The 13,048-nt window shown below is 37.8% G+C and overlaps 1 protein-coding gene across 4 annotated transcripts in view; it reads right to left on the bottom strand.

Moving 5' to 3' along the window:
- Nucleotides 1–1,905: 1,905 nt before the first annotated feature.
- The window catches only part of LOC149106214 (collagen triple helix repeat-containing protein 1-like), a 38,660-nt gene continuing 27,517 nt past the window's right edge, over nucleotides 1,906–13,048 (bottom strand). The window contains exons 1-6 of one of the 4 annotated variants that reach the window (XM_089297782.1): nucleotides 9,696–9,775; nucleotides 9,561–9,606; nucleotides 8,035–8,085; nucleotides 5,745–5,869; nucleotides 5,199–5,534; nucleotides 1,906–2,417 (exon numbers count right to left, since the gene is read on the bottom strand). In XM_089297782.1, the coding sequence (XP_089153908.1) occupies nucleotides 2,061–2,417; nucleotides 5,199–5,534; nucleotides 5,745–5,822 (771 nt within the window). In that variant the 5' untranslated portion in view covers nucleotides 5,823–5,869; nucleotides 8,035–8,085; nucleotides 9,561–9,606; nucleotides 9,696–9,775 and the 3' untranslated portion in view covers nucleotides 1,906–2,060. Of the gene's footprint in view, nucleotides 2,418–5,198; nucleotides 5,535–5,744; nucleotides 5,870–8,034; nucleotides 8,086–8,180; nucleotides 8,274–9,560; nucleotides 9,607–9,695; nucleotides 9,776–13,048 lie in introns of those variants that run through there. The other 3 variants (XM_089297783.1, XM_089297784.1, XM_089297781.1) reach the window with 3 other exon arrangements.

Here is a 13,048-nt window from a genome sequence, read left to right on the forward strand (position 1 = left end):
AACACTAGAGGGATAATTTTTTATTCCGATTTTCTTCTTTATTTTTGCTTTAGTCATCTGGTACATCACATGTGCAACATAGCTGCATTTGCTGGAACAAAATTACGGCTCCAATTTGGGGATTTTTCTCAAGGGGGGACCCCATATTTTGCAGAGTTATTTTTCATATTTAAAAATGCCATATTTCATTTAATTTTTGTGATATGGACAAACTTTTTTCAGGTTTCAACTCTCCTTGATGTGCTCTTTCGAACACATTGTAAAGAATATGCAAATTAAAAGCTTCAAAAGTGGCAAAAAACATGACTGTGACGTCACAACTTTGACATTTACCGACATTTTTCACGTAAATATAATTGGCGATAGGTCTCCTGCTCATCTGCCAAGTTTGGTGTAGAAAGAGTCAATACTTTTCAAGTAATGCGAAATAATGTGAAATACCCAAGAACTGACGAAACATTTGGGGGGTGGTTTGGCCCCTACGTGTGATGTTCCTGAGGATATCAGTGAAGATTTCAATTACTGATTCAATCGCCGTATACGATAGAGGTGAAACTGAAAAAATAGATTCTTCAAACGTAGACAAAGTTTTGCAGGGAAACCCCAAGTTACGATCCTTTCCTATCCCAAATGGAGTATAGCGTTGGTAAAATATTTGCATACTCTTGAATCCAAAACTGCTTACCTGTATAGTATTGTGAGGGGTTAAAAGCTTCAAGAAAGTTCACTTCGTAAACTTAAAATAATAAAGAATTGACCGTATATCATAAACTAACAAACATATCTTGAATACTGAGTATCAAACAAAAAAGTTAATTCGCGTAATTACCTCGCAACAGGCCTGGTTTGAATGCTGTTACATCGTGTATGCTCGGCTGGTGAGCGACCTCGCTCCTCCAAAGTTTGCCATTACTAATTTCTGTCTATAACCTTAGACATTAGAGGAAAACTTTAAAGTGCCAAAGAGCCTGAAGATGCCTATCAAGAGATAACTTCAAGAGGACTGTCGAGAGAGTGGCGTATTCAGTCTCTCTTGCTCTCTTGGTGTGTCATGGTGATGTTGAAAAGGCATGAATAATCGAAAGAAATTATTTGCAATTCATATTTAAAACGAGAAATGGAATGGTGCACATTTCAAATGTATTAGGTTTTGAGGTCATCTCTCAGACATTTCGGGAAATCTCTCGGTTGGAAATCAAATTATTAGAAAACCTTTAAGAAAACATTTGTGGAGATTATGGAATATGTACTCCTCTCATTTTGCGGATTGGACAGAACAAGGAAAATTTAATGGGCGTGGTGAAAACGATAAAAAAAAGAACTACCCTTCCATGATATCTTGTTATCATTCCATGCATTTTCTCTTCCTTTTCATTGGCCGAGAGCCAACCACATGACCTGCAAATAACTGCCTACAATTCTAATCCCTTAGACTGCTTGCTCTCTGGTGGTGTTTACAAGTGAAAGTCATCAAGTATATATCAAAAGCGAAACAACTTTCTAAAAGGTATTACACTTATGTTCTTTTTCAGTTAACACATTGAACTGTACTCAACAACAGCGACTAAGGAAACAAACTTTTGCTGACCAAGACATCTGGGCTGTAAATTTAAAGACACGCGGGAGTTTGACTTTGGCTTTAAATTAAGCTTGAATGATGTGACATCACACCAGTTTTCAGTTGACAAAAACGCAGGTGATCACACTTTGAACTTAATTCCACAACTGAACGAAAGGGTTCAATTCTGGGCTACCAGAAAGAAAATTTATATATTGATATGCAACATTTTGTATTGGCGTATATTTCCAAATGTTTCAGTCGCACTTAATTAATGAAATTTGTTCGCATACTCTATAGTTTAATTCGTGTTAGAAATTCGTAAGTTGACTATAAAAAGAGACGTCTTTTTCATAATGTTCCTGGACTTTATTGCTCAACTGATGCAACTGTTTCAAATCTTTTGATATGAACGCTTATAAAACTACAGCAGTGCAACATTCTATCCTTACTATATCACGGTTTTCCTAGAAAGTCCAGTGAATCATCACGTGTCACGTGTTTACTGCTGAGCTTTTGGAACCTCTTCAATGAAGATCTGGGACATTGTCGCATAGCCTGTGTAAGCGTCAGCATTCTTGTGGCCAGTGTTGCAACTTCCAACCCAGAATCCCACTCGCACCTTTCCCTTCTGGATGTTATTACAGTGACCTTCAATATGGCGGTGACGAACAAGATCGTGGTTCTTACCGGTTCTCATGTAGAACACACCGTCAATGGAGCCAGGAGAGCTGCACTCGGTGCCATTGAAGGTGAAATACCAACGACTACAGCAGCTGTCACAGAAAGCAATCCTGAGGTTACCAGCAAAGTAGACATGGAGGGCAGTGTTTGTGAAGTTCTTCATAAATTCACAGTTCTGCAGTTAATCAAATTAATCAATCTCAGTGAAATTAGAAAATCACTTCCAGCAACAAAGGGACGAGAAACAAGTAGGACTTTTGTAGAATAAACTAATCAGTAATATCAATTTGTCAAAAAATATATATGATCTTCATAAGACACTTCATTTCTCTAACTTGGGGAGAGAAGGGTCAGTTGAAAATCTTGCTAATAATGCTAGACTCGACATTGTCAATGAAATGCTACCCATTCCAGAGTACATAGGACATTTACCCTTTCAGGTGAGGGTTGCATGGGTCAAAGAAAATAATAATCAAAGTACGCAGCCAGCTTCTAGGCTTTTGTCGATTGTGCTCGTAAAACTGGCATATTATGCTCCTAACACTGCTCAAAATTTTTGGAAATTATGCTCGAATTATGCTCGTTTCTCTAAATTATGCTCCTCGCATCAAAATTATGCTACTTGGTTTTTAAGCAAAATAAAGACAGAAAAGGGCCAATAAAGACAAAAGAAGGAATAGCACCGATGGGAACCGCCGTTTTCTACATTTCTAAGCATCCTGGCTTGATTGTATATTAAGGCGGCTCAAAACAGTCATATTTCCGTGAGGCGCCTAGACTCTAGCGGGCACTTCAGCACCAGGCATCACGCTATCACCCGAGGGGTCGCGAGATTAGATGTATTATCATACATTGAACTCACTATCTCTTTTCTGATTGGCCGAAAGCGTACGGTGAATTTTCGAAATCAGCGCCTGAGACGTCATCTAGCTGCAGATTATACAATAATCATGTTAAGGACACTCAAGGTCACGGGTAATCATGTCATGTATGACCGCGGTGCATGATTTCTAAGGGTAATCATGTAAAGTTCGAGCGCTTTGTGTTGGTTGCCGTTTAAGTGAGGAATCCATTTTTTTTTTTTGTTCGGTGTATAATAAAACAACTATTAGATTCGGCTTTCGTGATATCCAGAAAAAGCCTTCGGCTTCGGCTGATAACCCTTACCTCGACCTTGATTATTCTGGATATCAGGAAAACCGCATCCAATAATTGTTTAAAGTTTGCAAAAATCAAAACAAACATGGCGGCGCGAGGCCTACTTCGTAAAACTTTGTTTCCAAGAAGATTAGTAAGATGTTTGCGTTATCAGTTATCTATACCTTCGAGAACATCCATCCTTCAGGCAATTTCAAAGGAAAAACATTCTTTTAACCTTTGTGCTGGAACGTAAACGAAAATTGTGATGTTGATGTTGCGATCGATCGCGCCGGCCCTAACCCATTCTAAAAAAAAAAACAGCAAGAAACTAGTCTGCAGGTTTTCTTCGTTCTTTCTACTTGGCCAGTCTCACCTTCGGGTATTTATGGAACTCCTCTTCTACCGCTTATGCTGCTAACGACAACAGCGAAAAAAAAAACACTATTCGCGGATCCATTGATCTGTCCGCGTGGAATTGCGGACTTTACTGACCACCTTCACGCTTGCGCAAGGGCCGATCTTGCAAAGTCGAGATTTTAATTTGCGCGTATAGATCGCGCGCAAAAAAGTCCTTAACCACGGAGCTAATATCTCAAAAACTAATCCGGTGACCCTAATTTTTTAATGCTAAAAGTTATTCAACAGCAAAACCAGAATGCATGTGCGAAATTGTAAAAAAAATTGTGGAGTGGAAGTTCTCCAACTTGGAAATTTCCATTTTTTTTTTAAAAATTTAAGCAAAAACTACTCTACAGATTTTTTTTTATAATTTCCGTTTCTTCTTCTATGAGTAACGAAAAGATTTTTAGAAAAAACAAATTGTGGTCACCGACTTGGTCAGATGCAATTGATGGTAAAAAGTGGGTTAAGGTTGTTGCTATGCCACAGAACAGTGCAACCTTAATCTATGACTTAAACACAATGAAAGGTACAGTAGAGAGTTACCTTAAAAGAATTGCAGAGCCATTCAAAAGAACACATTTCCAAGCCTGAAAAATCGCACCTAGTTCTATAAATCTAAAAAAACACCCAGAAAACTGTTTTGAGCCACTTTAATTTCTGTTATTTCTTGACTTTTTAAGTGAAATCCAAGATAGGGAATCCAAGATGGCGGGTCAAATAACGTCATAATCAACAAAAATGGTATCACTTTGTAGAGCAAGCTCAGGGCTATCTAATCTATGTAAATGTATTTCTTTGTGCCTTAACAGAACGGAAATCTATGGGAAGGGTTCCATCAAACCTTCTTTCCCCCCCCCCCCCCCCCCCCCCCGCCCTTGTACAGTTGTACTACGCTGGGGGTATAAATTCGGTTAATTCGCTCTTAATGACGGTTTCAATAAACGCTCCCAGGAGATTGAAGCTCTCTCTACGACATTACAAGCTGCTGAACCATCTGAACTGGGACTTGGGAAGTGCTGAGATCGACGACGAGGACGCCATCTGAGATCATTATGCTCAGACAGCTCACTACAGAGTAGTATCACGAGGCCAAAGAACAAGAACAAGGCGACCCGACGATTACAGTAACAGAAGTTTTAAAAACAGAACAAGTTAAAAGACGTATATTTAAAACGAAATTACATCCCTTCGTGAAGGCAGAACAGCCAAAGTTATGCTAGCAGTGCTAAATATAGATTAAGGCTAAAAGTTATGGTGGATTTGCTAGATTATGCCAAAAATTATGGTAGCACGATCAACAAAAGCCTACAGCTTCCGCCCTGTTCAACGATTAACTTTTATCCCACAGTTTTAGTAATGACAAATGACAGAACTTTGTTGAATATATGATACACTCATGCCGTGAATCACTTGCCTGGATCACACCTGAGTCTTTGCCCTCACCCTTTTTCCAGGTGCATTCTTTCCAGTTCATGTGGGAGGAAAGCTGAGGCGATCCTGAAGTTCCACTCTCACCTTTCTCCCCTCGCTGTCCCGTTTGGCCGGCGGGGCCCTGAGCTCCAGACTCTCCTTTATCTCCTTTCTTTCCTTCCGCACCGGATGGTCCTTGGGACCCAGTCCTGCCCGGGCTGCCCTGGTCTCCTTTGGCTCCGTCACATCCATTACGGCCAGGTGCCCCAGGGGTACCCGGCATGCCATGCATACCGGGGATGCCATTTGTACCTGGTTGTCCACCGTAACACATTGAGACCTGTGTCAGAAGAAAGATCAACACCTTGAGTTCTGTGAAGGACCCAGCTATGATAAAGTGACAGGAAGAGCCTTGATTTAAGTCTTCGTGTATTTAGTCAACAGCAATTATCGCTGTTTAGAAGCGATAATATCATCACTATTCTCGTTTTTCTTATCTGTCTTTTTCCCCCCTTTATTTTAATTCGCACAAAAAGGGGGAGCTACTCACATTGTTGTCACATGGTTTGCTGCTGACATTATTGGCGGTCGAAGAGGTTATGAACACAAAAATCAGTAGAAACAACATGATCAGCAAGTTCTCAATACGAGGTTTTCCCTTTAATATCGTTTAGCCTGTAGAGATTAATGTCAGAAAAGTAAACAAGAATGATCACGGTGACACTTAGAGTTTATCCTGTGCCTTCTGGAAAACTTCTTTAGTCATTTATTCCACTGTTTCACAGTTTTCCTACATTTTCCCTTTTGATCGTTCTGAGTTAATATCCTGTGCTTGAAAATTAGCGCAGAAATGATTTTACTCTGCTGGAGGCCATGGAAATGGATAAAGTTCTCGATCTAATCGCCAATAACAAAAAAAAAACCATGACGCCTACATTGATATTATTGGTCTTCATAGCACAAGAGATGCTGAGTACTAGTGACTGTCGAGAGCTGCTTTAGCTGTTATGAGCGCTCAGTTTGGTTCCGTGTTGCTTTTCGTTCAGCGATACAGGAGTGAAGTATTCGTCCATGAGAGACTTTGCAGCATTAAGTTCAATGAAGTTGTAAAAGAGAAAGTAAGAATTACCCTAGAAAGAAATAATTCTTTGATTCGTTTTAGTGATAACTAACCCAGGAAAGGCAAAAAAAAAAAAAACAAAAACAAAAAGACTGTACAGCTTAGTCGATTAAGTTCCTACCTTCCACTGTGGCAGCAATCATCTTAATGAAAATGATACTGCTATCAGTGTATTATTTTATCTTGTTAGCCGACAAATGGAGATTCATGTTGAAACACGTTTACTAGCAAATTGCGTGCAAACGTTAAGCACTCTCACTGGTCAGATCATGTCTAGCCTGACCAATTACGCGGAATCTGACATTAATGTCAATTTGTTTTGTGTTGGCAAGTTTCACGTTAAATCGTGTTTTAGAACTGTGTACGTGTTGTGGACCAAAAGTACTTTTCCAAAACAACGACAACGAGCCAACTTTCTCCATTTTTGAGTAACAGGTTCCTTGAAAATGCAGGTAAAGATGATTTAGACCTTTGCCTAGAACGTTTTCAAAAAAAAAAAAAAAAAAAAAGACAACGGCACTAATATGTTTAATGAGCAGACGGCGATAATCTTCGCTTCTGTGAATTTTTGAAGCTTTTGTTCAAATCCTTGCTTTAAGGCGTTGGGACGTCTTTCATTTTCTTTGCCTTTATGACACTTGGACAAATTTAACACGGTCTTAGAACCTTTTTTTTAGTCATTTATTTACTATTGAAATATATGTGCCACACCGTCAGCTCATTGGCGGCCTTCTCTCGTCGCGTGAATGAACAAGGTTACAAGTATATCTGAAAAAGCGCCCCAATGCTGTCAATAAGTCCTTATCCAACATTTACAAACTCAACAGTGACGAAAAGGCTTACATTTTTATCCCTTTACACTTTCTTTTTTTGTAAGGATCCTTTTTGAATTAGAAACCCAACAGCATTGATGGTAAAAGCGTGCACAAATAATCCAGACAATTCTAATTTAACTTACTTTCTAAACACAAATCGTTACAAATCGAGTGATTTTAAGGAACGAGTAACATTGCAAAATGGCAACACTAAAAGGTAACCTCGTGGAGACAGCCCGACACCTTCATTAACGCATTGCCGAACACAAGTATTCTGCTATCGGAAAACACTTTTTAGAAGTGCACGGTGACGAAAACTTCGATTTTCCCATGCATTTGTTTATTAGTTATAACTCTATTTCTGTTTTCGAGTACTTTGATCAAATATCAAAAACTCATTATTCGACGATGAGCTAAGCACTTGCTCCGATCTTTTGCTAAATATTGGTAGTTACTTTTTTTAAAAGCCATGAACACTAGTGATACAACATTGTTATATAATAACATCGTCGAAAGGAAACACGACTTCAGTGGTATAGATTTTATACACAGATTTTTCTTTTGCACAAAAGACATATCGTTCAACGAACATATCACAGCCAAATGATTTGTCAACTGAAATATAAGTAGCGTCACTGCATGATGCGATTTTATTCCCATTTTGTATCGAATAATAAAACCGACCTTTTAAGAAGCGTTGATACTAGGCTGATGAACGCAACTGCAAAAAGAAGTTCATTTGAAACTTGTAACATTCGTTTGATCTTATTTTTTGTGTTGCTTTTTTCCGCCAAGACGAAAGCTAAAAGATACTGATAATTTATATTACGCTGGTTTTGGAGAAATGAATTAAAAGCTAAAACATGATTGCTCTAGCGAGACGTGCAATGAATGAAATCACTTACCTTTGAAGCAACTCAGCCGTTGCTAGTGTGCCGTCTGAATGGAACAAAAAGCTAAACAGGGAAGAGAAGAACGAGTGTTAGATTGAACAATGTTACAAAAAAGGAAAGAATCAAAATAATAATAATAATAATAATAATCAACTTACATCTTAAACTTATAGAGTCCTTTCGCCTCTCCATTCAGAAATAAAATGAACTCCTTCTTTGTTAGTCAGGCAAACTTTGTTTCTTTGTTTGTCGGTGTGAGGTTCGCGTAAGAACAAGTTTGTGAAACGGGATACACAGCAAAAGTCTAATGTACATTTTCACAAGCAAAGCTATTCGCTAAAACTGTTTGCTTTCTGCTCTCTGCCCAATAAGAACACGTGTTATAATTTTACGTTTTGCTCAGGCAATTTATTTGTTTATAGATCTTTTTTTAACGAATGAGTGCGAGTCACAGTTGTTCCTGTTTTCCTTTGTTTATTGGATAAAATTCCATTTTAGTTTTTTTCAGCCGAAAGGCAACTTTGCTGTAATCAAAAAATTGGGATAGTAAAAAGAACCCTTCTTTTTTACACTCCGAGGTCAAGTCCTGAAATAATAAAAGGTTTTAACACGTGCTTCTAAAATGAATTAAAGTCCAACTACAGACTCTGGGTAATTATCAAATTCCTTCTGTTTGTCGTACGTCTGATCTTTTCTAAAATGAAATACATCGTCAAAACCTGAAGGAAGTGCAGTTCTTGTTTCAAAGTTAAAATTAAGATGAGTGTTTTATTATAGAAGTAGAACGTCTTTGTCGTTAATCTTGGCTCACTGAAGTGTACGCAATGTTTATCACAGAAGTTTCGCTCAAACTTACGAATTTTGTATCTGTTGAGTTTAGTGTACTTAGCGATTAGATCGTTTTCTACGGGCTAAAATGAGACTGTCTAAGTAATTGAATCGTAGTTTTATACAGTCCGCGCTATTTTTAAGGCCTCAATGAGGGCTCTGGGGTACGTTTTTTTCAATTTATTTTTCAGAATATTTCTCAGCCTATGAATCAATTTTGAAGATCTCAGATCTCAGCTATCAGTTAATAAACACGTCATTTCTCTGCTAACAGTTAAAATGTACAATTGATCAATTCAACCTGTGTTGTTAAAGACAGCAAAAATGTGAACGGTAACGATAAGGTAACGAAGTGAATTTACAACGGAAAAATATTTATGACAGAAACATATTTTCTTTTTACAGAAAATAATAACCTGACCCCTAAGATATTGAAAGAAAGTCCTAAAACATTTGAAATGAGTCTAGTTATAAACATTACTTTACTCTTATTGATATATTTAAAATCTCATACTGCTAAAGTATCCGTCGTTGAGAGAACTCGACAACTAATTTACCCACAATCGAGTGATCTAATGTTTCAGTATGTTTACCCTGGCTATGGTTTATGGTATACGAATTTAAAGTTTTTTCCATTTTCTCTAAATCTGGTGACGTACTATTTTTAAAAAAATTAGTGCAGGCTTCTCAGTTAACACTAGATCATTTACCTTTGAATAAACTCAGCCTCTGAGTCGTCTGAGTCTGTACACAAAGCTAAACAGTGGAACAGAGAAATTAATGTTAGATTTAACATTAAAACCTTTGAGAAAATTTACGAATATTCAATAGAATTGCAAACTTACATCGTTAAATTCTCCAAGCAAGAAACTAAATTCTCCGAGGAGTTGTCTTTCCTTGACTTACTGACCACACTGTTTGTTACTTCCTTTGTTTGTTTAGAAAAATTTTCGTCAGAACAAGTTTGTGAAACAATGGATTTGTTATGTACACTTATTTATCTTTCTAACAAAAAATGTTATTCGTTATTCATGTAGAACGGTTTGTTTAGTCGTGGATTTGTCCAATAGGATAAAGGTTTTTATTCTGTTACTTTAGCTCCTGCTGCAACGCGATATCAAACAAGCCAAAGCGATGGATCACTTCTTTTTTTTAATGATACGAAAAAAACTCATTGAATCCTTGTTCTTTAACAAATATCGCTAATTTAAAATAAAGACCAACAAAAATATTAACTCAAAAATGCAAAACATTCCATATACTTACATTGCAAATGTCAGCCCAGAAACCTAGGATTTTAGAGATGATCTAATTAGCTGCTTTCTTCAATTCCTGCTAAAGTGTGTTGCCTTTGTTGCGCCCTTAACGGCATAGGAAAACTGTTTATGGTATAATTGCATTCGATTTACATTTGAAAACAGATCTAAAAAACACTTAATATCGAGTCATCTTGTTGCGCTGTACATGAGGAAATTAGTAATGGTTAATCAGAATATCCACACATTAAAAATCTGATCGCAATCTAGCCGCAAACGCAGAAACTCGCTAGTGCAGTCACTTGTGACCATCAATTTTTTTCCAAATCTCAATTTTGTTCTGTCGCAATGGAAAAAATGCAGCAAACGCTGGACGTTCGTTATTAAGTTTCTCTTCTTATTAAAAAATTTAATGAGACAAATCAGATACAGAGAGTATAAAATTATATATTTCTCAATGGCTTTCAGATAGAAAAAACGACATCACGGCCCATATAGACCTTCAATTCGTTTGCTTGAATCACTTAAATGGCTCTGATTTAGAGACGAATACTGCACTGATAATGTCAACGAAGGCCGTTGTCAACAACATAGTGTGCGCATTTTTCAATATATACTGATGTACCTCAAAATCTGCTGTGGAATACAGTTCAACTCAGTTAAATCTTTAATTTGGTATCTGACTCCGAGAATAACCGAACAGAATGTTGACAATGCTGTGATCAGTCGAAATTGGATTGTTATTTTGTGTTTAACAAATAAAGAAGCCTAAGCCGTGTATTACACTGTGATAAAACACGACGGGCACTTGAGAACACGAGGGAAATGTAGAAAAAACGATCCGCAGGCTACTTTTCACAGTGTAATACACGGCTTAGGCTTCTTCATTTGTTTTATGACATAGATTCAGGGGCGGGGGAGAACACTCTGCGACGCCTGGCACTTTTTTTGTGTCTGGATCATCCAACAAAAAGTGACGTCACATCCGGTAAACAAGCGGGTTGAGTGACAAAAAAAAAATTTGACTGCGACATAATCGTTCTCCCTGTAAGTAAAACAGCAATATTTCGCAATCGGCGGGATATTTTTAACGTTTTATTTGGCCATGAAAAACAAAATTTTGTCTACTTCCTCGCCATATCGTTTGTTTGAGGAACAGAACAATTATTTCTTCAAAAAGACGCTGTTTTGAAGGCGTGTGTTTTTACGAAATGTCGTCGTTTCTTCGTAGCTGAATTCCACAGGAGTCATCGTTTACGTGGAAATAATGAATTCTAGGTAAGTTGCACTCAATTCAAATATCCTATTCTCTTAGGTAGGCATTACACTGAGACAAAAGCGCAATGTCAGTTTTCTACCCGTGGGAGAACCTATTTAACAGAAGCCCAATTTTCGAAATTTACCTTTGACAAACACTTGAGAGTAAGGGAGAGCTGTTAATCGTATCACACTGTAAAGACCCACACACATAACGGGGCGGAACTTTCTTGCCAATCGACACTAACTCAGATTCGTGTTCTGGCTTGTGACTCAAACTGGCATCATAAATTCAGTTACGATTTGTTAAGAATGTTAAACGAGATATCTTAACTTTTCCCTTGGTAATCCCTTAATAATGGTAAACGCTTCCTTTAACATGTACATAAGCAGGCCGTGAACCCCTTAAATATAAACGAGAGGATATTTTTATGGGCGATTCAGTAATCGGGGCATGTCGTGTCTTTTTTTTTTCCAGTTATAAGGTAATTTATTTTTCTGTTGCAACAGTGTTAAATGTCAGTGACACTATAAAGTTTCAATACACTCCCCCCCCCCCTCCGATCCTGTGAGGTCAAGCATGCACCTTTAATTGCTTCGATACCTTTCAATTGCCTTGTTTACAGACCAAGTTCCCTATCTTTTAATCCCTAACTATCAAATGTATTTGCTTACTTATTTTGAAAGGTTACTTAGACATTTTGCTCTATTTTCAGTCTGCTTTCTCTATATAAGCTTACATCAAGACATTTCAGTTCCAGGGAATGAGAGAACCCTAGCAATTCTGACAATTCTCTCTCATAGAGTTCAATTATTTTAATTCATCACACTTTCAATGTGCGATCTTAACAAACTATTTGCAAACAGCAATGAAATATCATGCCCCAACACCCAGCCATAAAAGGAAGTCTGGGAACAGGTAATAGCAACAATGACACTGCCAGGCTGGTGAATGTTACAAGCTATTATGAACAAATGTCTGACAATGATGAGTGACCATGAAACATGGTGCGGTGAAACTGAACAACCAGACTGCAACTGACATTGCTAGTGTTAGTGTTGTGAAAGTGATTGCTAGCTAGTAGTGTCTGTGAACTTGGACCAGACCAGAAAAGAAAAGGTTCCATACTAGAAGTTGACTGAGAGTAACAAGTTTGTACTCAAAAACTGAAGAAGCTGCCTGATCAGACAGTCTTAAAGCCAGCTTCATCGCAACTTGTCAAGAGTTCCTGGATTGTGTATGTGGGAGGACTCCATGTAATGACATCTATCGGGAAGCTCTGCTCAAAAGTTTTCAGGCTTCAGATATAACTATTAAAGGGTAAGGGATTTCTGACAAGTTGAATTCAGGTGTATAATGAAAGGGTATGGAAATCTTTCTTTTAGGGATTTCCCTTCTTCTAGTCCTAAAATGTTGTTGAGAATCTCTCATTTACTCTCATGAGCCAGAATGAGTGGATTCTGATATATTGTTCAAAAAGATATTTTAAAACTACTTTCTAAGGGTTTAGAAAAGGGATACAGTATTAAGGGGTTGGACCTTGAGGTGCAGCTTCCTCATTTAAAACTATGTAGAATACCTCCCCCCCCCCTCCCCCCCCTCTCCTTGTGTAACAAGGATGTTCAAATTGTTTTCTGGAAAAAAGCAAAAAACAAAACAGTGCCAATTTAAGGGATTGCGTGAT

This window comes from Orbicella faveolata, unplaced genomic scaffold, assembly GCF_042242905.1.
Source record: "Orbicella faveolata isolate gen_17 unplaced genomic scaffold, um_ofav_v1 contig_3, whole genome shotgun sequence".
Taxonomy (NCBI): domain Eukaryota; kingdom Metazoa; phylum Cnidaria; class Anthozoa; order Scleractinia; family Merulinidae; genus Orbicella; species Orbicella faveolata.